At 46.8% G+C, this 26,862-nt stretch overlaps 1 protein-coding gene across 1 annotated transcript in view; it reads left to right on the top strand.

Annotated features, from left to right (window-relative positions):
- Positions 1-26,862, top strand: part of SGSM1 (small G protein signaling modulator 1) — a gene marked incomplete at both ends in the record, with an annotated part of 66,780 nt that overhangs the window by 33,240 nt on the left and 6,678 nt on the right. The window contains 14 exon segments of the mRNA XM_084253224.1: positions 4,871-4,938; positions 6,232-6,395; positions 6,555-6,687; positions 9,291-9,292; positions 9,295-9,433; positions 11,278-11,416; positions 11,933-11,997; positions 13,874-14,019; positions 17,222-17,350; positions 17,970-18,152; positions 19,429-19,497; positions 21,120-21,710; positions 22,901-23,025; positions 25,034-25,116. Of these exon segments, the coding sequence (XP_084109350.1) occupies positions 4,871-4,938; positions 6,232-6,395; positions 6,555-6,687; positions 9,291-9,292; positions 9,295-9,433; positions 11,278-11,416; positions 11,933-11,997; positions 13,874-14,019; positions 17,222-17,350; positions 17,970-18,152; positions 19,429-19,497; positions 21,120-21,710; positions 22,901-23,025; positions 25,034-25,116 (2,036 nt within the window).

The following is a 26,862-nucleotide window of genomic DNA, read 5'->3' as shown; positions in this document are numbered from 1 at the left end:
TTGGCTGCTGTGGGGGAGGAGAAACAATGGTTCTCGCTGCTCTGAGTCCACATCTAATCCTGTTTTTCTTTTACATTTTCTTAATTTCTTTTTTTTTTAAGATTTATTTATTTATACAAGCACTGGGCACAGTCAGAAGCGTGGGAGGGTGAGAGAATTCAGCAGAGCCAGAGCGGGGAGCAGAGCAGGCAGAAGGACCGAAGTACACTGCTGAGGGGAGCAGCGGGCGGCAGGAGAGGTCTGCGTGCCATGTGGGACCCTCCTCAGTGGCCGGGGAGCAGCCGGGGATCGAGCTGGCACTGCAGAGGCTACGGGCAGCTTCGCAACCCAGCGCTCAACCGCTGCGCCACCGGGGAGGCCCCCCATTTTCTTAATTTCTTAACAGTGTTTTATTATGAAGGATTTCCAGAATAAAAATAGGCAAAGCAGTTCCCATCATCTCCACCCTGGCCTCCTCTCATACATGTTATTTCTGAAGCAGCGTGCCGGCATTGTAGGATTTCCTCTGTAGAGACAGGAAGCAAGGACACTTCAAGGACCACAGCGAGAACATTGTTGCTGTGCTCTATTCCATGTGATTAGCAGCAGGCCTTGGTGTGATGAATACTAGCTCTAAGCCAGTCACTTCCTGTGCAGAGATGGCCTCTGTCCTCAGAGAGTGTTGGGGGATGGTGCAGTTGGTCCTAGACTGGGCCACACAGTTCAGCTCCAGCTGGACTGAGAGTTTCTGATCAAGAAATGGTTGCAGGAGAACAGTGTGGGGCCAAGGAGGTGTTCCTGGCCAGGAACCTTTTCTGAAATTACTCCTCTTCAACTTTGGTCCTTTGAGCAGCCACCTGAGTTTGGGTCACACAGAGCCCTGAATGTCCTTGTTAGCCATATGCAAAGTTGTAGTTACATAATGAATCTGTTCTTGCTGGACCTGTTGCCTCACCCTCCAGACCTCAGTTCCAAGGAAGCAGGAACTTATTTTGTCCATGTCTTTTCCCAAAGCACCTGCCACAGATGGCGGGTGCTCAGATAATCTTTATGAAACAAAGCAAGGAAGGCAGGGAACCGGACTCATTCATTAACTGAGCACGTACTATATGCTAGGTACTGTGCTAGATACAAGAGAGAGAACAGCTGAATATGATCAGAGGGATCATATTCCTTTCAGAGCTTATACATTATACCAGAGGGTGACCCCAGTAAGCAAGTCCATGGAAAAATATGTTAGAGGGCCTAGTGCTTGCTCAGCCCTCACCTCAGTGGGTGACCTGGCTGATGTCATTCCCCCTTTCTGGGCCTCATTCCTCCTACTATCAGATGAGAGGGTTAAACAAGCTGACTTTCCAGAACTGGGAGGATTCCCCAAAGGACTTGTAGGGGTATCTTCTGCAGGCATCGAGCTTCCAACAATTCACCACCCTATAGGTTGGACCTAAGCCCAGGCTTGTGTGGGCAGGAAACTTTTGGTGCTGATGTTTGGTAAAGGCACTGGGCCAATGACTGCCATGCACCACCCTCCTACCCATGACCCCACACCCCACAAATCACAGGGAACTGTTTTTCTGCATTGTCTTTTCCAGTCTGTGACCCAGCACCTCATAGACATTTTAATATTTATTTCCAGCAGACTCAGGACTTCCAGGGTCACTGATGGGGCTGGAGACCTCCTCGGCCCTGGGCTCTGAATCCCATCTATCCTTGATTTCTATGCCTGGGAATGGGGCTCAGTGAAAGAGAAATAGCCAAGGATCAGAGATGGGAGGTTATTCTATGTATATTCTCTTACCCAGGGGCTCCAGCACCCCCTTGGAGACTAAGGGACAACAAAAATAAGGGGGAGTTGTCTTTCTCTGAGGAGGTCCAGGACCTCTTTTCCCAGCCAGCCTGCCTCTTGCACAAACAGGATGGCAGCTCCCTGGTGGAATTCCCTGATGTTCACAAGGAGCCGTCACCAAAGGTGGATCTCTGAGCGCCAAGCTCACTCTGCACCTGGCTCTTCTCAGTCCTGCTACGTAGCACAGCTGGAACCCCACACACTGCTGGTGGTGCAGCCACTCACAAACCAGTTTGGAAGATTCTATAGTGTCCTCTTATCATGTGATCCCACAATTCCACTTTTAAGGAACTGTTAAAACATCTAAAGGAAATCCAAAGCTCTCTCCCAGTGGAGTGATCTTGGACTACCAATTTTACTTCTCTGAACCTCAGTTTTTTTCATCTGTAAAGTGGGAATGTGGGAATGGATCCGACTAGGCATGTGGGGAGGGCTCAGTGAGAAAGTGGATAGAAAACCCTTAGCAGGGAGCCTGGAGCCTGGAAAGGCCTCCGAATATCGGGGACTCATGGTGTTAATCTGTGTGGACCTCAGAGGGACTGTTGCCATGGAGCTGCTCTTTGCTGGGGTGGGGGCTGGAGAATTGCTTGGCTTCCTGGACATCCCCAGGGCCTAGCATTCACTGTTTACTCTGCACATTCTCTGAGCATCTTGCCAAAGTGAATGAAACCCAGGTGTTCTGCACCCCTTGGGAAGATGGGAGAAAACCACCAACTGCAAACCTGTGTGATGGACACGTTGTGTGAGCCCAGAGGACCTGCTGACCAAGACTCCATATGTGAGGGCTCAGCAGAGGCTCTCCTCTAATAGCACTTGTGTACTGGACTTTCTCCAAGCACACGCCCCATGGGCCCTGGGGAAACCAGAGTTGGTGCAAACCAGTGCAGCATGGGCCCTGGTAGAGCTTCTGTTCTGACTTCCTCACGCCCCAACTGGGGAAACTGAGGCACTGAGAGAGGGAAGGGCTGGTTTAATGTAAATGGCAGAAGTGGGATTTGAACCCTGTCTGATCTTGGAGGCTGTGTTAGTTTGGGCTCTCCAAGAAGCAGACACCAAGACAGGGTGAAGCCCCGGTCAAGGAGGAAAGTGAAGAGCAGGTGGAAGTGGGCAGAGTCTTCGGACCTTGAGGCTGGCCACGTCCCTGTGAAGGCATGGGTGAAGGAAGGAAAATTGGACAGGAAGGGTCTCAGCTCTAAGAGCATTTGACCACATCAGTTGGGAGTGCCCGGCTAAAGCTGACCATTAGGGGAGTCCCTACCCCACAGGAAGGCCTGCCTGGTACTACAAGAGCTTGGTCCTGGCTGAGCAGCCCATGGGAAGTGGGCCTTGGCATGAATGTGGCATGGGTCCAGAGAGGTGGCCTCTGAAGCTGCTGGTTAGCTCTCCCCACAGCACGTGCTCCTGAAGGAGACCTCAGTAATACGTCCCTGGGGCTGCTGGAGTCCACACAGGGGCACTCTCCTCCCAGTGTGTTCTGAGGAGGAAAATAATCAGTTTCAAGACACCAGTAGGCTTTGAGCCAGAAATGGAAAACCTTGAGTAAACAAACCCAACAACCACTAACCAAGGGCTTTTTTATGTATCTGTGTTGGGCTCTTCAAATATGTGATTCCATTTAACTCTCCTAGAGACACTCTCAGGTGGATATTGCTATCACCCCCATTTTGCAAAGGAGAAACTGAGTCATAGAAGTCATGCTGTTGAAGTCATAGAAGTCAAGTCATGCTGTTGGCCCTTGTGAAGTTAAGGCTGTTGAATAGCTGTTGTAACACCTACCTGTGGACACATGACCTGGAGTTAGAATCTGTGTTAATCAAGACTCATAGAGGGCCTCCCTGGTGGCGCAGCGGTTGAGCGCTGGGTTGCGAAGCTGCCTGCAGCCTCTGCAGTGCCGGTTCGATCCCTGGCAGCTCCCCGGCCACCGGAGGAGGGTCCCACATGGCGCGCAGACCTTTCCTGCAGCCCGCTGCTCCCCTCAGCAGTGTACTTCGGTCCTTCTGCCTGCTCTGCTCCCCGCTCTGGCTCTGGTGAATTCTCTCACCCTCCCTCCTGCACTTCTAACTATACCCAGTGCTTGTATAAACAAACAAACAAACAAATAAATAAATCTTAAAAAAAAAAGACTCATAGAGAACAAAAATCAAACTCATTCTCACCTGGACTGAAAAATCCAGAGGCAGTAGTTTCAGGCATGGCTGGATCCAGGGACTCAAATGATGAGGACTTGAATTCGTTTCATCTCTTGGCTCTACATTCCCACTGTTGAATCCATTCTCGGCAGGTTTTTTCTTACCATGACCCCCTGCATCCCCAGACTTCATTATCCTTACCACTAGCCCCAAGCAGAAAGGACCATTTCTTCCACAGTAATTCTTTTTTTTTTTCTAAGATATTATTTATTTTTATGTAGAAGGACTGGGGTACAGGCCAGAGTTGTGGGGGGTGAGAGGATTCACCAGAGACAGAGTGGGGAGCAGAACAGGCAGATCTGCTGAAATACACTGCTGAGGGGAGCAGCAGGCAAGACAGGAGAGGTCTGCTGCGCCATGTAGGTAGCTCCCTGGATGGAGATCGAACGCAGGCTTCAGTGGCTGGGGATAGCTTCACAGTGCTGAGACTTAACCCTTTGTGCCATCAGGGAGGTCCTTTCACAGTAATTCTTACTTAAATACAACAATTGAATCTTGTTGGTTCTGCTCCAATCATGGGGCCATCCCTGAGCCTGTTACTCTGACCTGAGCGGTGGAATGTGCTGATTGGCCAGACCTGGATCAGGTGGCCATTCCTGGAGTCCTGGGTAGAAGGTGGATGAAGTCAACATCAGCCACATGAAGTGGGGGGAGGGATAGTCTCCTTGGAAAAGTGGGGTGTGGGGACCAGAAGCAGGGGGAGTCAAGTTTGGCAAGATTGGAATGTGGATGTTGGCGACAAGGTGTTCCTGGTGACAAGGGCGAGGAGCCCACAGGTGTAGTCTTGTTTTCCTGGGCACTTCCCCAAGATGGGGTGGGCAGGCATCCTGTGCGCTTAACACTTCATCCCTTCCAGCGTCTACTGGGACTATGCCATGACCATCCGCCTGGAGGAGATTGTCTACCTGCACTGCCACCAGCAAGGTAGGGACCATGCAGGAACATGGGCTGGTATTGCTCCTGGATGCCCTGCCTGGCCCCACCCCCTTATTGCCTGTGCAACCACAGCTCTAAAAGCATTTGACCACATCAGTTGGGAGTGCCCGGCTAAAGCTGACCATTAGGGGAGTGCCTACCCCACAGGAAGGCCTGCCTGGTACTACAAGAGCTTGGTCCTGGCTGGGAGCAGCCCAATGGAAGTGGGCCTTGGCATGAATGTAGGCGTGGGTCCAGAGAGGTGGCCTCTGAGGCTGCTGATTAGCTCTCCCCACAGCACGCGGGGAGAGCCTCCTGAGCCTCAGTTTCCCCATTTGTAAAATGGGGATCATAGCCCTTGTTCATGGGGTTGAGAATCAAATGATGTTTGTTATATACTCAACATCAAACCCATGGTTTAGTTGCTGATACTGATTAAGTCCTTGTGTTCTAAATATTCACATGTCTGTGAACCCAGGGACAGGAGCACCATCATTCCCATGTTAGAGGGGAGGAGACCGCTTGGCACAAAGTGATACATCCTTTAAGCTCTGGAGCCTGGACTAGAGCCCGGGTCTTAGTGATTCTAAGTCAACAGTGTTCTGAAGATCTGGAATCAATAACTAGAGTTCTTGAAAGCTCCTGCAGAGCAAGCTACATTCAGAACAAACCAAGAACCAGCCTATTTCAGAAAGCAAGGGGTCTGTGCCTCAGCACACACACAGCAGGCTTATTCAGTGAGGATTCAGATCCAGACCCTGCCACTTAGCAGCTGGGTGACCTGGGGCAAGCCCCTTAACTCCTCTGAGTCACAGTTTCATCATTTGTAAAATGTTTGGGAGAGGTATTTTGAGTATTAAAATAAATGATGATAATAAAAGAGTGCCTTTAAAGTGCTGTTCTTACGGAGAGTGTTCAGGGCATGTGAGCTTGAGTCAGCAGCTGCTCTGAGAGGGCAGAGGTCTGACAGCCTCCATGCAAAAATGGGTCAGAGGGGTCTGTGAGAGCTCTTGAGGGGTTATAGGTTATTCGGGGCACCTTTTTCCATCTTTGGTGACTTCATGGAGGCCAGCCATACTCTTCTTGACCTTGTCCTGAGGTTCACTGGTCACAGGCCGTGGTGGGTGGAATGAAAGGGAGTCAGGAAGTAAAATTTCCCCAATCTTCTTCCCAGCCTCCCCAGAACCTTAGAGCAGGGTCCTGGGTTTGACCTAGCATGCCTGGGGAATGTGTTGGGAGGGTCCCATCGATGCCTCATAGTGACTTCCTGCTGGATCTTCTCTGGCCGGGTTGTGGTGGCAGTGGACAGCGGCGGGACGGTGGTGTTGGTCAGCCAGGATGGGATCCAGAGGCCGCCCTTCCGCTTCCCGAAGGGTGGTCACCTCCTGCAGTTCCTCTCATGCCTGGAGAATGGCCTGCTCCCTCACGGGCAGCTGGACCCGCCACTTTGGTCCCAGCGGGGGAAGGTGAGTGTAGGGGCCCAGGGATGCTGGTGGAGGTCAGCCAAAGGGCAAGTCTATTCCACCCGCCAACCCTTGTGAGTTTGTGGATTCATGCATGCTCTCCCCACCTCCATGAGAGACAAACGTGTCCCAGGGATGGTGCATTGGGACATGTTCTTTCAGGGCAAAGTATTTCCCAAACTGCGCAAGCGAAGCCCTCAGGGTTCCGCCGAATCCACGTCTTCGGATAAAGAAGATGACGAGGCCACAGATTACGTGTTCAGGATCATCTACCCTGGCATGCAGTCGGAGTTCGGTAAGCTGCCCTGTTGCTGTGCCCCAAGCATGGGCCTGTTAACTGATCCTAAAAAGGACTCCAGGCATTTGAAACTACAGAACAACAGGTCTGGATTCTGGGGCCAACAGAGGGATCTGGAATCATGTAAATATCTTGGGTGCCTTAGTGTCTTCCCCAAATGAGAACAAATAACCAATTTCTTCTTAGCCTGGAAGGAGGGGGCCTGGGGTAGTGACAGTGACACAGGTTCTGCAATCCCAGTTGAACCTGGGCAAGTCCCCACACCCCTGTGTGCCTTGGTTTCTTCATCTGTAAAATGGGCACATTCATAGCACCTATTTCATGGGGTTCTTGCGAGGATTAAATGAGACAAGACACTTGACACACAGGCTACTCATATTAGCTGCTGTTCTGATTTCATTTGTTTATTTTTTAATTTTTAAAATGTAGTACTTTTTTCTTATATCATTGTTAATTTTTGGACAATATATGATTTCTCCCCTCAGGTGTGGTCACTGTAGTTCTCCTATCACCAAAAACCTTGTGCTCCTCCCCACTCTGTTGTCACCCCTTCCTATCCCCTCCCCTCCCCCCTGGATGACTGAGATCTGTGGTCAGCTTTCAAGGTTTGTCTTTGTCTAACCCTTTGGTTTCCTTGTATTCCACATAGAAATGAAACCATCCAATATTTATCTTTTTCCTTCTGATTTATTTCATTTGCATCAGCCCTTCTGGCTCCATCCATGTTGCCGCAAATAGTAAGAGTTTATCGTCTTCATTTTATTTCAACATATTGTAAGGAGTCAATGAGCTAATGAGGTGATCAATGTAGAACCCACAGAATTAGGTCTGGTACACAGTAGGTCCTCAATAAACAGCAGTCAACACAGCTGTGGGAAGGGAGCATTAGGCTCCAGCACCAAAGATGATGTAGGGCCAACAGTTTGCACAGAGCCTGCCATGAACTAGACTTAGTTGATGGAAACCGTTATTATTAAGATCAACATTATCATGGGGCCATTATGAGAATTAAGTGAATTAATATTTTAAAAGTTCTCAGGAGGCCTGGCATTTTACTAAGCACCATGTGGATGTCTATTAAATTAATATTAAGTTCCCAGTTCTGTTAATCTAATTTATTTAACCCTCAGTGACCCAGTTGTTCCAGTGATGGGTCATAACTCGGGGCCGTGCTTGGCTTAAGTGGCTACAACTGGGCAGGGAGGGCTCTTTTGGAGCAGGAATGCTCCCTGGCAAGGCTGAAGTAATCACACTGGGCACTAAGTGCTGGGGCTCTCATCCTTGGCCAGGTGGCATCTGGGCCACGGGGCAGGCATGGTGGTAAGGTCTCATGTTGCTGAGTTAGCATGTATCTTCAGCCACATATTTCTTCATGACTGGTTAAGAGCAAAGCCTCGTGTTCTTGCATCATTAAGAGTCACACGATGTCCCCGAGTGTTTGTTACCACATCCATTCCTGCCCAGGCTAGGGTCTGGAGCTGTCCCAACCTCTCTGCCAAGGGTATCTGCCTGAGACTGTCTCTGTACTGTTTCCATGGTCACCTTGAGCCATCTGTGGCTGCCAGGCACTTAAAATGTCTCTCATTCAAATTGAGATGTGCTGTGAGTGTAAAAATACACACTGGATTTGAGGAATTTGTACAAAACAAAAAGAATGAAAAATATCTCAGTAATTTTATATTTATTATATATTAAAATGATAACATCTTGGATGTACTGAGTTAAGCAGGATATATTGTGGAGATTGACTCAACCTACTCCTTTCTACCCTTTTAGTGTAGCTACTGGAAATTTTTAAATCATGCATGTGGCTCACATTGCCTTTCTGCTGGATAGCGCAGATCCAGGGCAATCTCTCAACCTTGGTACTGAGTAATTGCTGGGGGCGGGGGGGGGGGATCATGTGTATTATGGGATGTTGAGCAGCATCCATGGTCTCTACTCACTAGATGTTAGGAACATACAACTAATTCCCAACTAATGGCCCCAAACATCACTGATGTGCCTTGGTGACCATCATCGCCCTGTGAGAATTGCTGGTCTAGGGCAGGGGTGGTAATATGGTCAGCCCCCAAGGGAAACAGCTAAGGCAGTGTGAATACAATCTTGGGGTCTGCTCCTTGGGTTGGAACCCCAGCTCTACCACTTAGTAGCTGGATGGACTTGGGCATGCTATTAGGAAGCTTGTGCCTCAGTTTCCTAATCTGTAAAAGTGGATAATGATAATATTTGTGCGCAGTTAAAAGAGACATCTGTCCCAAAGACCAACTGTGCCAGTGACTACCTGGTGGGACTTTTGAGTGGTCAAGTTGTCATCATTCTGAGCCTCAGTTTCCATTTCTGTGAAATGGGGAAAATGCCTCCCTTACAGGGTCACTGAGGACCATAAGTGCCCTGACTTGCACTATGCGCAGCACATACCAGGCACACTTTACATATCAGCATTCTTTCTTCCTCTAGTTGTGACGGCATGTGGGAGCTGTGTGGAGCAGCCCCGAGGAACTGGCTTCTGCTGTTCCTGTTTGCCACCCGCCTTGGACCTCCCGTTTCACCAGCTCTTTTCATTTTGTGTCTCAAGTTGCTCCTGACCCCTTGTGCAGCACTTCCCCTGTCTCCATGGGCCCTGCCTGGATGGTGGTTCCTGCGGGCCGCTCCATGCTGGTGGTGGCCAGGGACAGTCAGTGGGCACGAGCCAGATGGGATACCACCCTTCCCACACCGGGCCTGAAGCAGCAGCCCCCCAGTAATGTTTGGGCTTCCCCACCCTGGTGCTGGGTGCTGGCCACCTCTGCCATGTTGTCATTTGAGTCTTGGTCCCAAGGGAGATGGAGGCAGTGGACAAACTAGTGCCATCCAGCCCGCACCCTGCAGCTTGGGGTGCTGTGGGTTCAGTAGTGAAGGGACCTGTGGGTGATATCTGCAGGGGGTGATGTATGAGGAGCTAGGGGTGAAGGCATGTTTGCCACACCTTGGAAAACTGATCAGTGCTTCCCTGAAATGGGCTGAGAACTGGGAGCGTTTTTCTGGAATTTTTCACCGGGGTTTTGGCCTTTTGTGGCTACCTCATTGGTGAGTGTATAGGGAGGAGTAGTATAATAAGCCGCGTTTTGGTGCCAATTCTATTGGTAGTTTTCAGTTCTGTCAGTGGGTAGATACAGGCTGTGTCAGCCACTGAGCTCTGGTGACAAGCAGGACCACATCCTCAAGTCCCCTTCCTGGAGAGCCTGAGGGAAAGGGATGGGTTTCCCAGTGCTTGGCGAGGCATGGCATATGGGGCAGATGTGCACATCTCCTAATGGGGCTGGGCAGACTTGGCTTGAGCCACATCTAACCTCATTCTATACAGCCCGTGAGCTAAGAAATGTTTTTACATTTTTAAATGATTGAAAATATCAAAAGGGGAATAGTTTTTGTAATGTGAAAATAACATGAAATTCACATTTCAATGTCTATAAAGTTTTGTTAGAACATACTTATTTTACTAGTTTGATTTTTGTTTATCTCTGCTTTGCTCTGTGAGCAGAGTTGAGTGGTGGCAATAGTGAACAGATAGTTCTGAAGCCCAAAAATATTTGCTATCTGACCCTTTGTAGAAAATGTGTGCCAAGCCCTGTCCTAGAGAAAATTTTTTAACCTAGAGCTGCTAGGAGGCCAGGAAGTTACCTATAGAAGTTGTGATGCGTATGTCATTGGGTTTTTTGTTCCATAGCACTGAAGATACTGCAGGTTTCATGAAGAAGGGAAAAGAGGGGAAAGAAGTAGGGAACTATAAGTACTGTATCCTAAGAGGAGCTGATTGGAATCACTGAAGTTCAAGAGTTAGGACATCAGTCTTGGTTCTTCAGTGTGGCTGTTATTATCAAAATTGTTTTTGAAATACAGACTCAAAGGCCCATATCTGCAGGGGGCTATATTTCAATACAATGTGGGTAGGATGTAGGCATGAGAATTTTTAGCAAGCCCCTCCCTCCACCCCCTACATGATTCTGGGGTGTTGCTTACCTGTTTGAGAGCCTTTTGGTGAAGCAACTGAGTGACTCAGGACCATGGACAGCGAAGGTGCCCTCCACCTTCATCAGTGGGGACTCAGCAGTCCCCTGCTTCTGTGTGCTCTGACTCATCTTTGAATCAGACTCCTTTCCATCTCACTGCCAGGACCTCCCCATGAGACCTATCTCATGGCACTTCACGCCATCAGCCTTCCACAGAAGTCTCCAGCAGGCTCTCTTCCCCTCCCATCAGCATCCTATGAGGACAACTAAATGACAACATGGCAAGGCGAGGCTGCCTACTCTGGGAATGGATGTTTTCTTGGCTCTGATCTTTCTGTTTTCTTCCTCTTTCTCTCCAACTTACTGGCTCTGCCCATTCCTGGGAATCCCAGATCTTGGTGGTGGCTTTCATTGGATCAGATGGGCTCAAGGACCTGGGTCAGACTATGATTGACATCATTGTTTCCTGCTGTCACCTTCAGGGTCTTTTCCTATCCCTGTGCTGGCCGGGGGTGAGCTGCTTGCTGTGGGGTGAGGTTGCTCTGCCCCATGTAGGTTAACCAAGGCTCTCCCTCTGCCCTTATACCCACCACAGTCCCCCAGGACATGATGGATGTCTCCGTGAGCAACCTGCCATCCCTGTGGCAGCCCAGCCCCCGGAAATCTTCCTGCTCATCCTGTTCACAGAGTGGCTCGGCTGATGGTGGCTCAACCAATGGCTGCAACCACGAGCGGTATGGGGCTTGAGCTGCAGATGGAGGGAACTGAAGGATTTGCCAAAGATATGTAGATAACCTTTTCTTCTCCTGCACTGAATTCAGAGGAGGGATCATAGGCACTGAAACCAACCAGGTCTTAAACTCTGACCTTGTGAAGTCTTAGCTATTGGAGTGTCCTTACATACATCAGTCATAAACAAGGTTATGTCATAGTAACAAGTAGTCCTGACATCTCAGAGGCTTATTGAAACAAAGGATTATTGATCACACATGTTGTGTCTGTCTCCTGGGTCATCTGGTGACTCTGCTTTTGCCACATGGAAGACACAGTTGATGGAGCAACCACCGTCTTGACTATTACCAGTAACTCAAAGGGAAAGTTTGCTCTAGAGGGACCTAAAGCAGGATTTCCACCATCTCCTTGACTGTCTGGGTTTAATCTGCTTTCTAGAGATAATGAGTTGTGCTCTCCAAAAAAACCTGGGTTATGTGTGTGTCTATCCTAAATGTCTCCCTCTTTACCACCCGCAGGGCTCCCCTGAAGCTTCTCTGTGACAATATGAAGTACCAGATCCTTTCCAGAGCCTTCTACGGATGTGCGTATTGTCCTTATTTGCCACTGTGTTCTCCAGGGAGCATTTACTGAGTGCTTACTATAAGCCAACAGTGTCGGAAAAAATAAGCCTGACTCTGGAGTTCAAACTTCCCCTTCTCTATTTCCTATGTTTAGTTTGGGGGCACCTCAGTTTCCTTACATACAGATGGGAGATAAAATTTATCCCTCGGTCCTCAGATTGGGCAGTAAACAATGGGGCTCCTTGGTGGCCAGGATTGGGATTTATCACTGTTGTATCCCCAGTGCCCACCTAAAGGGAGTTTGTTTTGGGGGCTGAATGAGAAGTATGCCTAAAGTCCCTAGCAGCTAGCATTTCGTATCACAGATACTCAATAAATGTCACCTCCTTCTCTGGGCAGAAGCAGAAGAGTAAATTGTCCTAATCTCTTCCCAAGAATTTAAAAAGCCAAATCTGATGATTGCCATTGAACAAATGAGACTAAGGCAAAGAGAGGCAAAGTGACTCATCCAGGGTCACACAGCCAATAAGCAACAAAGGTAGGACTTAAACCCAGGCCTGCTTGACTACAAAGATTCTGTTTTTTCCCCTTTCTTCAATATCAGTTCTTAACAGGTCTTCTTTTCTCAGATTCTCAGCCTAAATGGGAGAGAAAAAAATGTGTGCTTACCTTCAGGGATTTTAATTTTAAGTTGTGTTAATGTATCCTGCATGGGCTTGCAAAATAGTGGTGCAGGCCATATCCCTGGTGCCTGGAGAATCAGGGAGAACACGACTTGCCCAAGATCAAAGTGTTTGCCCATTCTGTTACCATCCATCCCTAGTATCTAATGCAGAAATTGGCATGGGGCAGGCAGTGGGCAAGTGTTTATGGAACCAAAATAGAAGAGCTTCCTGGTGGAAGGGGTGGGGTTGAGATGGGTCTTGAATGATGTGATTATACAACATGGCTTCTGATGGTGGTTGAGAACCCAGGTTCTGTATCAGGCAATGCAGGTTCAAATTCTAACTCCATACTTCTAGCAGTATGATCTGGGCAAGTAAGGACATCAGTCTATGACTCGGTTTCCCTACCTATAGGGGTACCTGCTTCACACAGCTGTATTGAGAATTAAATGAGTTACATAAGCTCTGGGAACAAGTCCCTAGAACATAGTATAGGCTGTGCAAGTCTTCTACATTATATCATCATCATCCCTATTATGAGGAGGGCTGATCCTCAGATCCCTGGAGGTGCAGGGTCCTCTCTGGGAGTGGAGAATGAGATGGTGGGGGAGAGCCAGAGGAGGGGACACAGAGTGAACACAGGTCAGCAATTTGCCAAGCGCTTGCCATGTGCCAGGCAAGTACCCAGGTGTCCATGGTGGAGCAGGTAAAGGGTGGCAGGCTGGCAGACATCCCTAAAAGGTACAGAGCCATCTTTGAAAGCAAAGCAGGCGCCCTCAGCATCTCCGCAGTTGCTGACACTGACTTGTTGGGTCGCTTTCATTCAGCTGCAATTTGATGAGGAGTCATCCACCTCTCCCACCCTCTTTCCTCTTGGAATGAATTGGAGGTGCCGAGGCACAGTAAGCCCGAGGAGACTGACCCTCTCCCTGCCTGTTCCCTTCTGCCTTCAGCCCACGGAGTCAATGCCTTGGCTTCCAGCAGAGGAGGCATCGTGCCGACCGAGGCTGAGAAAGGCGATTGGACTTCCCCAGGGTCACAGAGCTATTAAATCTAGCCAGCAAGTGACTTCACCCTCTGATCCTACCTGTCCTTAACTGGAAAAGGAGCATGATGGGAATAGGCTCAGTCATGGGGGTTCACTAAGAGCCAGTGGGGCAGCACTTTGGGGACTTAGTGAGATAAAGATTATCAGACATTGAATGATGGCACTTTCCTCCCTCCCTGGCAGGGCTTGCCTACTGCAGACACCTGTCCACCGTGAGGACCCACCTGTCAGCCCTGGTCAATCACATGATTGTCTCTCCGGACTTGCCCTGCGATGCTGGACAGGGGCTGACGGCTGGGATCTGGGAGCAGTACCTCCAGGACAGCACGGTAAGGCCTAGCTGACCTGACCTGCAGTGGGGCAGAGACTGCAGGCATCTGAGAAGTGGAGCCACTGCTTGTTGCGACTTAAGGATGTAGTAACTTCCTTGGGTTCTATGTATGCAAATTGAAATTCCCTGCTTTGGCTCTTGAGATTTCCAGACCCATAGCTCTGCCCATTGGAGTGAGGATCAAGGAAGATGGAGAATACATATAAGTAAAAAATGACTCAGTCACAGGGCATTTAACTGTCAGCTACTTGCCTAGTCCTGCACAAGGTGTTCGGAGTCCCCAGGCAAAAGGAACTGAATCTATAGCTAGTCTTCCAATAGCTTTGATTCATTTAAAGTCATTTCATGAGAGCATTGATGAGAAAAAACAATACCTGCCAGCACTGAATGAAACATTCAAGGACCTGCTTGCAATATATATCATTGCACATAAAGTCACAGTTCCCAAGAGCTTATCCATGAGGTGCAGTGAGGCCCTACTCTACCTGGATTGATGAGCACTCTAAGTTAGGGAGAGGCAGCGGGGCCGAAAAAACCCCACCACTGTTTGAAACTCTTGTCTCAGGGCCAACAAACTCACTCTTTAGATATTTTCCCTGGAAATAGCTACCTGCCTTTGCTTAGGAGAATACAAATGTCCCTGGAAGGAAAGTGTTTATGTTTGTAAAAAGCGTCATAGTCAGAGAGTGTGGAAAAAAGGTTGAACAGTTTTCTGTATTCTGTTGTACCTTTCAAAACCTTGCTGTCTGTCTGTCACACTCCAGGGAGCATGTGGGTCACTCCTGCTGGTGTGTTTGACCACAGGGACCTTTGTTGAAAAGATGCCCTCCTGGCTGTTGGAAGGTAGAATTGCCTTTGAGAAACACTAACTTCTGCCAAGAGCAGGGTCTGGAGGCGTTGCCTCTTTCCTGCAAGCTGGATAAATTTCATGACTCAGTCAGGGGGTGCCTCTCCACCCAGACTCTGGGGAACACCAAGCTGGAGAGCAGCTGGTGGGACTGGCCTCCCCACATTGGAGGAGGGTGCTATTTTCTGCATCAGTCTGGGAACTCCAGGGGATGGGGTGGGAAGGACAAATTGGAACCTGGACAAACAGAAGGGTCATTTTACTTCTTGCCAAAAATTGTCATTTTTTCTTTAAATTATAGGAGGAATTCCTGCAATGCAAAAAAATGAAGAATGCAAGTGTATAGAATATAATTTAAAATATTTATCTTTCTATTTCACTCTTCTATTTCTGATCCCCTGAGCTAATGAGTCAGATCCATTTTCTGTGGACCCTGCTACTGTTCTGTGCTTATACATGCACAGAAAGTGATATGTGTGTTTTAATATATCTCTTACTGTTACAAAATGAGCTGTTGTATTTGTATATTAAGTGACCGACTTACTTTTATATCTACGGTGTCTCTTAACTCTCTAGGAGAAATGTTAAATGTTAGAACCTTGGCACCTCATACATAATTTATTCAAATATTCTCCTTACTGATAGACATCTGATTGCTTCCCTTTTTTCGTTATTATTTCAAATAGTGTTGTAGTTGACCTGACTTCAAGCACATGTCTTTCTGTACTAGAGCTTTTTATTTTGAGAGTAGATTCCTAGAAATAAAGTTAACTGATATGCATTTAAAATTTAAATACATATACCAGCCTACTCTCCTAATTCCCAGAAATCTGCAGGAATGCACATTTCCTGAGAAATTTAAAGATTCATAGACTTCTGGGCTCTGTTCCAATCTGACTGATTAGCATTTCTGAGAGTAGAACCCAGGAATTTATGTTTCTTGAAAGTTCCCCAAATGCTTCCAGTGATCTCCCTGATTTAGGAGTTACTAGTCTAAATGCAAATTGGTTGAAACAGTAAATCATTAAAAAATAAATAGTTTTTATGAAATGCTTTTGTAATCCCTTTACAACCTATTTGACCTTGTTTTCACCCTTAATGGCATTGTTGAAGGCAGAATGAGGGTAAACTGAGCTGCAAAAACAAGTAGTCCCTGCCGTTTCAATTGCTTGACACCCTGGAAATATATTCCTTACTCATTCAACCATCCTGGGTGCGCCTGCCTGGTGAGTGGCCATCTCTCTCCTTCCACTCTTATGGGCTCACCATCCTCCAGGAATGCAGGGTCATCTCTCTCTGGCCAGCAGAGGGAAAATGGAGAGTGTAAAGGGGGTACACCTCTTCTTAAAACCCTGGCCTGGGAATGGCTTACATCCCTTTTTCTCACCTCCTATTGGCCAGAACCCAGCAACACGACCCACCTAAAAGCAAGGGAGTCTGGGAAATGGAGTCCAGGTGTGACTCTGTGTCCTCTGGGAGATGGGGGGCATAGATTTTTGGTGGAGAGTTTATAGCCCTGGCCACAAATAGTTTTCTGAATTCTAAACAGCTTTCACAAGGCTGTCTACATAATAAGGGACAGAATTCTCAGCAGGGACAAAAGAATGGCTGGTTTTGCCATTGTGTGGTGAAGATGTGAAGTATGCTGTTAATTCCAAGATATGAAGTAAAGAGATGAGAGAAAAGCCATCTAGTAGTTATTGGTACTACTCGTGTGCATGTGCACATGCACACACATACACAGCCTCATTGCCACTGCAAAACTTTTGCCTAAAGATTAATTTTTAAAAGAAAGCAGACAAACTCCAATGCATAATATAGCCAATAGTTCTTAAAAACATCCTGGTATACACAAAAGTTATTAGCATGTGAAGAACCAGTAGGAAATGCTCATTTTGGGTTAATTCACTTTAGAGCACAGTACACAAAATTTACTAAAAATTAAGTAGAAATGTTCATGCATTGTCTACCTGCCCTTTTCTTTTTCATGAAAATGGGTTCATACTATCTCACAAGATGCTCTATATGTTGTTTGGGTGTGTGTGCGTGTGTGTGTGTGTGAGTGTGTGTTCACTTACCAGCACCCATTGAACATCTTTTTTGTAAGGTCTCGTAGACACAACTACTGTTCTACTTGCTCTGTGTGGCATTTCCAGGCAGGGATGCCCTGTTCTCCACCTGGTGGACAATGGGCCCCTCTGGGGGTTCTGCTTGCATGAGATGCTGAGATGGACATCTGGGCTCCTCTTATTCACACCACGATCTCTGCGGGTTAGGTCTGAGAAGCAGGACTGCTGGGTCAGAGCTCATCCCTTGGTTTTCTGTTAATCAAATTCATTGCTCCCACCCACAGAGTTATGAGGAGCAGGAACTGCTTCGCCTCATCTACTACGGGGGCATCCAGCCAGAGATCCGCAAGGCCGTGTGGCCCTTCCTTCTGGGCCACTACCAGTTTGGAATGACAGAAACAGAAAGGAAGGAGGTTGGTTACCCTCTATGCCCCTAGGGCCTTTGGCAGCAAAAGGAGCCAGGTATTGTGCAGTTGTGGGGGAACTCTGGTCCCGTATTGGACCACGGTGGGGTGAGAGGTGTGGTGGAACCAGGAAGCATGGAGCTTGTCTTGTCCAGTAGAAGCACTATGCAAGCAAGCATATGTTATTTTTTACAATGGCATTGGAAACATTTTAGAAATTTTTGAACTTTGTATTTTGACACAGTTATAGATTCACGTGTTGTTAGAAATAATGCTGTGAGAGCTCATGTAGGCTTTATCCAATTTCCTCTTACAATAACATCTTGCAAAACTATAACACGGTATCACAACCAGGGTACTGACTTTGGTGCAGTACACCAATCTTAGGTGAATGTGTGAAGGGAGGGGAAAGGAAAAAGCAAAAGAAAGAAATAGCCTCGCCATGTTCAGGTATCCCCAGGGCCTAGCGAGGGCCAGGCACACAGCAACTGCTCAGTACTGTCTGTTGGGTGCAAACTCTACAAATGTTAGATGTGTGTTTCCAGGGCCAGGGCCCCGGGAGGAGCCACCTGCTTCCAGTTGGGCTGACACCCAAACCTGTCAGGTGACCTTGCTTCTGCCCCGACAGGTGGATGAACAGATGCATGCTTGCTACGCACAGACCATGTCTGAGTGGCTGGGCTGTGAGGCCATCGTGCGGCAGAGGGAGCGGGAGTCCCACGCTGCTGCCCTGGCCAAGTGTTCATCGGGGGCCAGCCTGGACAGCCACCTGCACCGGATGATGCACCGGGACTCCACCATCAGCAACGAGGTGATGGGCAGCTCACTCAGGGTGCCTGGCAGCGGTGAAGGTCAGGGTCAGCTCTGTCAGATATGTAGGAATGCTGAGCGTGAGGCAGGGTGTCTGGGGTCTTGGGACAGAGTCTCACCCCAAGCTTTTGGCTCGAAGGTAACAATGGAGTTATATAAATCTGAGTTTGAACCCCAACCCCTTCATTTCCTAGTGTTGGGGCCTTAAGCAAGCACCTTTACTTCCAACCCTCAGTTTCCTCGTCTGTAAAATGGGAATAATCATTCAATAGGGAGGATTGTGGACAGCTCAAATGAGACTATATGTATAAAGTGCTTAACACAGTGCTAGCATTGAGTTTATTGAATAGAGCTTACTGAATACCTCCTGTGTGCCAGGTACTGTCAGGAATGTCCTGGAACATCAGGATACTCCCATCACCACCCCAGACGTGTCTGTCCTCACAGAGCCTCTGGTTAGCATCCCAAAGCAGGAGTTCAAAAGAAAGTCAGTTCTCTTGACCAATGCTGTACCAGTCATCAGTGGCCATAATAACTCTGTATAATGAACAACCCTCCCAAAGTCAGTGACTTCCAGCTGTGCTTGTGTCATTTTATTCCTGAGTCTATGGGTCTGCTGGGTGGGCACTGATGTGCTATCAGTGTCGGTCAGCTGAAAGGTGTGTTGATCTTTGCTGGGCTTTCCAATGTCTGGGGTGACTCTGCTCTTCTCCTCCTGGCTCATCCTCCAGGAGGCTAGCCCGGTCCTAGCCCAGTCGTATTCTTACAGTGAAAGCAGATTCTAAAGAGACAAAGCAGAAATACAAAAGCACTTGCTAAAGCTCTGCCCTCTGGCTGAAACTGGTCACATGGCCAAACCCAGCATCAGGGTAGACAGGAACTACAAGTTATAGGGTGAAAGGCACATACAGAGGGCGTAAAAACTGCCGTGAGTGCAGTTACTCTGAGTTGAACTAAATATTAGAAGTCTCCAGTAGAGAAGTATAGAGCAATTAAAGATGGGGCTCTGTGTTTGTAGGGGTGAGGAGGTGGGGGCCCAGTGGCTGGTGTGGCCTCTGAGGAAGCTCCAAAGAGCAGGACGGGAGTCTCCCCTATGACTCCATTTCATTTTGCAGATAGGAAGCTGAGACCCTCAGAGGGGTCTTGCCCAAGACAGGAACCAAGAAGAAAACACACTAATGATCCCCCAGCCCTGCCGCCCCTCTTGAGCTAAGTGCAGGGACCCTGAGCCAGGATGCAGCCTCACGCAGGCTCCCTTCTGCTCCTTTTCCTCTCAGTCCTCCCAGAGCTGCAGTTCTGGCCGCCAGAACCTCCGCCTGCAGAGCGACTCCAGCAGCAGCACACAGGTGACTGCCCCGCTCTCCCCACCCCTCCCTCCCACCTGGAGCAATGGGAGTGGATGCCCATCATCTACAGGTCATTTCTGGCTTATTTGTTTTAGCATTAGAAATTGGGTTTTAAGTTATAAAAAGAATATGTGACTCTTTTCCCCCTTAAAAAATTAAAATATTGCCAAGAAAGCCAAATTTGGCTTTGACTATCTCTAAACCCCACTGGCCCTCCTTAGAAACAACACTACTGTCATCAGTTTGCTGTGTATCCTTCCAGAGCATTCTGTGTGGCTTTACATGCACAAATGTAGCAGATACAGTGCAGTGCTGACAGACTTTTAAAATCCCTGTATAAATGTCCGTGTATTGTTCAATGGTTTTCCATTTCATTCAATGAAAAATGTTAATTCTGTTTCAATCAGTATTTAAAAAGCGAAGTGAGGGCCTCCCTGGTGGTGCAAGGGTTAAATATCAGCACTATGAAGTTATCTACAGCCACTGCAGCATGAGTTCGATCCCCAGCCAGGGAGCTTGTCCATATATGGCACCGCAGACCTCTCCTGTCTCGCCCGTTGCTCCCCTCAGCAGTGTATTTCAGTAGATCTGCCTGTTCTGCTCCCCACTCTGTCTCTAGTAAACCCTCTCACCACCCCCCAAACTTCTGGCCTACCCCCGCAGCTCCTGTATGTATAAAATAAATAAACCCTAAAATAGGGAAGGCAGAGAAGCTGCATTTCCCTGAATATGCCTTGTTTTGTAGTTTGGAGATAGGGCATTTTTTAAATGTAACTTAAAGCAAGTTTAATCAATTACTCTTAATTAAAATTAAAGAACTTTTTATTAAAAAGCAGAAACACATGAAACTAAATCAAGTTGATGACATAACGACACAGAGAAGAAATATTTTAAGCCACCTTGCAACATGCTATTTGTCCTTGATGGAATATAACCGAAGGGCCCAAAGAATCACAAACAAATCTTTGAGAAATAATCTGGAAATCTTTCCATATTTCTATATTTAGCACTTTTTAAAGTTGATCCATAATAGTTAACCACATGAATATATTAATAATTTTAGCCTTCCTTATAATTTTAACTAATGTTTTACTTTAAAAATTACATGTACATAATTTTATATGATAAAAGTTACCTTCTTCCCCCTTCAACTCCCTAGTACGCCTTCCTCAGAGTCGAGTGCAGTGCTTCCTTGTTTCTTTCTGGATTATTCTGTGTATTTCCATGCTTATGGGTCACTTTTTTTTTTTTCACAAAGGGAGCGAGTATGTATTACACCTGTGCTGACTCATTCTTTTATTGTATGTAGTATTACCCTGCATGCATGTACATGAATGACAGGCATAGGTTCTGAGATATGCACCATTAAGCAGGTATAGCATTATGCCAGCAGCATAAGGCTAACCACACAAACCCTGATGGTATAAGCTGCTGCTATCCTGCTACAAACCGAGGCCTGTTGGGACTCCTGTCATGTATGTAATCCATCAGCCACTGAAATGTCATTAAGTGATGCATGACTATTTGAACGAGTCACCTATTGTTGGGCATTCAGGTTGCTGGTGAAAGCAGTGCCACAGTGGACATCCTAGCTCATCTGTTTTTGTGCACCTTGTCTTTAGGTATTTGAGTCGGTGGATGAGGTAGAGCAAGTAGAGGCAGAAGGCAGGTTGGAGGAGAAACAGCCCAAGATCCCTAATGGAAACCTGGTGAATGGCACCTGTTCCCCAGACTCCGGCCATCCTTCCTCCCACAACTTCTCCTCGGGGCTCTCGGAGCACTCGGAGCCAAGCTTGAGTACGGAAGACAGTGTCATGGACGCCCACCGAAATGCTGCCCTGGTTCTTCGACCTGGTGACAGCAGCGTGGAGGATGGGCAGAGCAGCGAAGCCACCACTTCCCGGGACGAGGCCCCCTGTGAGGAGCTGGCCGTGCAGGACAGCCTGGAGAGCGACCTGCTCGCCAACGAGAGCATGGACGAGTTCATGTCTGTCGCTGGCAGCATGGACGTGACTCTGCCTGAAAAGGAGGGCCCCTCCCTGGAGAGCTGGGGGAGCAGCAAGGTCGAGAAGCACAGCCAAGCAGACAGTGAAGACAACCTCTCAGAGGAACCCGAGATGGAAAGTCTTTTCCCCGCCCTGGCCTCCCTGGCCGTGACCACTTCTGCCAACAACGAGGCATCCCCCGTGTCTTCCAGTGGCGTCACCTATTCTGTAAGCCACCAGCACGCTCCTCCTTGACTCTCCTCTCGGTTTTCTTATGCAACATCTCAGGAGGGTGACAGTGTCCCACAGATCTCAGTTACCCAGATCAGAACACGCTGGTTCATTGCATTTTCTCCACTACAGAGGATTTGCTGTTGGAGCCATTGGTAGAGAAGATAGTAGATAATAGAGCACTTAAATGATGTAGACTTTGCAGCCAAATGCTTCTGGGTTCAAATCCCAGCTTAGGCACATACTTTATCTTTTTGAGCCTCAGTTTCCCTGTTTGTCTGGTATCTAAGGGAGATACCCTTAGATTCCAAGTTGTTTTTATCAGAGTCAGGGTTTGCTTTTTTGCTTTTTCCTAGTACCCAGAAATATCACCAACTCAAGATAACTTTAAATTAAGTTCTCTGCTCTTTCAGATTTTATGGGTTGTGGGAATTTGAACCATCAATATGTATAAGTTATTAACCAGATTTCAGGCTCTTACTTATTCAGTGAGATAGATTTTAGATTTTATTTGGAACCTATGTTTGAGATAAGCCATTGTTTTTGAGCCCCAGATGTTAGTGTTTTCTAGCTTTCCCTCTATGCTGCATTAGGACAGGACCCCCAAAACCCACATCCTTGCTGGGCTCCTGTCCTAATGCAGGAAAGTCTCTTATTCAATTCCTTAACTTGGAGGTTGGTGGGGTCACAGAACCATGAAATCCAAGTTATATTTTCCCTATTAGGCAGCTTTCCTCAAGGCAAAAGCTAGCTTTGGTATTTTCTTACCTCTCTGGGTTTATTTTTTGCCTTTAAATGTTCCTTATTTCCTTACCATTATCACTGAACCATTTCATCAGGATTATTGGGTACTGCATATCTAAGAATTGAACTTCTACTGAAGTTTTCCATTGTTCTTGTTCAATTTTTAGCAAAAAATGAATGCATTCCCAATTAAAGTTGTAATTCTTAGTTTCTTTACCCATGAAATGGGGTAATAGTTCTGTACCCCTCAGAGAGCACAGATTTTTTTTAAGAATCAGAAAACAATAATGCAAATGAAATCAAATACCCACCTGGTCCTGGTAGAGGGCATGCTTTTCAGTGATGACAAGAGAGGGCTAAGGGGAAGAGAAAGAAGCTCTGGAAGATGATCACTGTAAGGGGTTGGATGTAACTGTTCTTTTCTCACCTCCTGGGGCCCATAGCCAGAACTGCTGGACCTGTACACGGTGAACCTGCACCGCATTGAGAAGGACGTGCAGAGGTGTGACCGCAACTACTGGTACTTCACACCTGCCAACCTGGAGAAGCTACGCAACATCATGTGCAGGTGGCTGGAGCAAGGGTGGGAGGGTGCGTCTATAGGGAATCAGTGTAAGGTCATGGCAGAGGTGGGGGCTGCTGGGAGCTTACACCATGCCCACCTGGAATCTTATTCCAGATTACACTGACAATAAAATAGCAATTATAATAATGTTAATAATAATGAACATTCATTGAATGTTTACTATACACCAGGCACTATCCTGAGCCTTTTACTAACATCATCTCTCTTAGACATTATAACAAGCCTATGAGGATCATATTGTCTCCTCTTACATTGGTGAGGCATTGGAGGCTCAATAGGGTAACACTTTCATCCAAGTCGCCCAGCTGAACAGTGGCTGAGCAGGAATTCATACTCATGTCATTCGAGCTCTAGAATCTGTGCTTTATTTCTTTAAGCCAAGATCTGGGGTTATTTACCACTTTTCATTAAAAAGTTATTATTGTTATTTCTTAAACTATAAAAATAACCTGTGGTTATTAAAAACCTTAACCAAAGAAATCAGAAGTTCATAAGGTATAAAGAGAACTTCTTTCATTTTCCATCATCAGTGTCTCTCACTCAAAAGAAGTAATGCCTGCTAACAGTTTAGTGAGCATCCTTCAAAGCCATATGTATGTGTACATAGACACATTTGGCATGCAGGTGAGGCACACGTACTGAGGGTGTGACCGCCTGAATTCAAACTCTGCACCTGCCATATATACATTCATATATATAATGGTGTGTAATAGAGTATATTATATAATGTATTCTGTAATGTATCATGAATGCACACATTTTCAATTTTTTAAAAATGTCTACCAACATGGGATTATACTGTAAACATTTTCTGCAGTCTGCTTTTTACACTCAGTAATACATCCTATACTTCTTAACATGCTATTCTAACTCAGGCTTGCAGACTGCTATTGTAGCTCATAGGCCAAGCCCATCCCGCTACCTGTTTTTGTAAATAAAATTTTATTAGACTGCAGTCATGCCCATTTTTTTTGCATATTGCCTGTGATTGTTTCTGCAGAGTTGAATAATTGGCACAGAACATATGGCTTTAAAACTGAAAGTAATTATTATCTGGACCTTTCAGGAAATGCTTGCCAACCCCTACTCTAATGCAATCTTATTGATAAGTGCTCTCTCTTAACTGTCTGTCTTACATTCTCACAAGCAATTGCTGGCTCTCAAAATTTAGTGTAAGGAATACAAATATAATTAGTGTTACTGTAGTGTTTTACATTGAAGTGAAAAACTGCTGAGGAAGAAGGAAAGATAGATTGATTTTTGCTTGGTTATGGCATTGAGAGAAATTGTGGAAGACCTCACAGAGATGGACTTTGACAAAATTAGGAGACACTGAAGAAACCATTTGCCTTATAGGTTAGGAACACATACCCTGGGGTGAGGCCACTTGTGTTTAAACCCTACATCTGCCACTTATTATTCAATATATCATTTATCTCTCTCTGCCTCAGTGTCCTCATCTTTGAAATGGAATAATAATAGTACCTTTTTCATATGATTATTTTGGGAATCAAATAACATAATGCATGTATAGTGGGCTGGGTATACAGTAAATATTATTAAGGGGTAGATGGGCATTCTAGAAGGGAACTGCTCAAAGGCACAGGGGCCTAAATGTGCACTGTACTTGTACAAAGGTGACTACCTCAGTGTGGTTGGAGAAGAAGAAATACTGAGAAGCGATGTAGGAGACTGTGAAGATGGATTGGGAGTTGAGGAGTTTGGACATTGTCCTGTTATGCCTTGGGGAGCCTGTGAAGGTTTTTGGGCATGAAGTAGCCTCCTTGTGCTGGGCTTTTGGAAGGTCATGCTGGTGGCTGAGCATAAGATGTTTGAAGAGAGTGAGACTGGGGACAGGGATACAGGTGGGAGGTTGAGGGAGTGGTGTGGAGGAGCAATGGAGGGCTGAGCCAGGGTTGGGGGGAGAGAGAAGAGGGTTGGAGAGGCAGGTAATGGGTGCCATCACTGGACTCTTGTGTCTCTCTTGTAGCTACATCTGGCAGCACATTGAGATCGGTTATGTCCAGGGCATGTGTGACCTGCTGGCCCCACTGCTGGTCATTCTAGATGATGGTGCGTATGTCCTCCTCACCCCAGGGCGGGGAGTGCAGTTTGTTCCCACTTCAAGGATGGGGGTTAGTCTTACTTTGTGGGTCTACAGAGGGCCAGTACAGGTGCTTAGAAGACCCCTGTGATATATCAAGTTCCCAGTGTAAGATTTGTATATCAAAAACTACAAAAAAAATTGTTGGAAGAAATGAAAGAGCTACGGCCTCCCCTGGTGGCGCAGGCAGTTGAGCGCAGCTCTGTGAAGCTGTCCGCAGCCTCTGCAGCACCAGTTCGATCCCGGCTAGCTGGCAAGGGTCCCACATGGCGCTGCAGACCTTTCCTGCCGCACCCGCTGCTGCCCTCAGCAGTGTATTTCATCAGTCTTCCTCAAAGGACACCATCAAGAAATTGAAGAGAACCTAAAGAACGGAAGAAAATATTTGCAAGCTAAATACATAATGAGACTGGGCCTCCCCGGTGGTGCAGCGGTTGAGTGCTGGGTTGCGAAGCTGCCCGCGGCTTCTGTGGCGCTGGTTCGATCCCCGGCTGCTCCCCGGCCACTGGAGGAGGGTCCCACATGGCGCGCAGACCTCTCCTGCCACCCGCTGCTCCCCTCAGCAGTGTACTTTGGTCCTTCTGCCTGCTCTGCTCCCCGCTCTGGCTCTGGTGAATTCTCTCACCCTTCCGCGCTGCTGACTGTACCCAGTGCTTGTATAAATAAATAAACAAATAAATCTTTAAAAAAATAAATAAATACATACATAATGAGACTTATATTCAAAATATATAAAGATAAAGAACTCTTGCAAATCAATAATATAAATAACACATTTAAAAATAGGCAAAAGATTTGGATAGCGTTTCTTAACAGAAGATAGACACATAGGCAATAAACACATGAAAAGATGCTCAACATCTTTAGTCATTAGGGAAATGCAAATTAAAACCACAATGAGATACCACTTCACACCCACAAGATGGCTAGAATCAAAACAATGGAAAATAACGAGACACTATGGAAAATAGTTTGACAGTTCTGCGTAATGTCAAGCAGAGTTACCATATGACCCAGCAATTCCATTCATAGCTATATTCCTAAGAGGACCAAAACATATGTTCATAAAACACTTGTATATGAATGTGCACAGTAGCTTTATTCATAACAGCCAAAAAGTGGAGACAACCCAAGTCTTCATCAAACGACGAATGCACAAAGTATGATCTATACAATTGAATATTCTTTGGAAGAAAAGTAAAAGAATGGACTAATACATGCTGACATGCTGCATTGTTGATGAACCTTGATAACACTATACTAAGTGAAAGAAGCCAGATACCACCCATGTGTGATTCCACTTATGTGTCCAAAATAGGGAAATCTATAATGACAGGAAATAGACTAGTGATTGACAGGGACTGCATCAGGGGGCAGGGAAAGGGATATGACTCTGCTGTGTATAAGGTTTCTTTGGGGAGGGGTAATGAAAATATTCTGAAATTAGGTAATGATGATGGTTACACAACTCTGTGAATATACGAAAATCACTGAATTGTACATTTAAAAGGTGAATCTAGAGGTATGGGAATCTCGATGAGGCTGCTAAAAATCTAGAAAACATAAATCTCTACTCTTTTTTTAAAAGGTTTATTTATTTATGCATACAAGAGCTGGGGTACAAGCCAGAGGCGCAGAGGTACAAGCCAGGAATTGAACTTGTGCTGCAGTGGCTGTGGATAGCATCATAGGTTGTGTCTTAACCCTTGCACCAC

The sequence above is a fragment of the Talpa europaea genome (assembly GCF_964194135.1).
Source record: "Talpa europaea genome assembly, chromosome: 14".
Lineage (NCBI taxonomy): Eukaryota > Metazoa > Chordata > Mammalia > Eulipotyphla > Talpidae > Talpa > Talpa europaea.
Note: the sequence above shows the minus strand (reverse complement) of the source record. Positions and strands in the feature narration are given on the sequence as shown.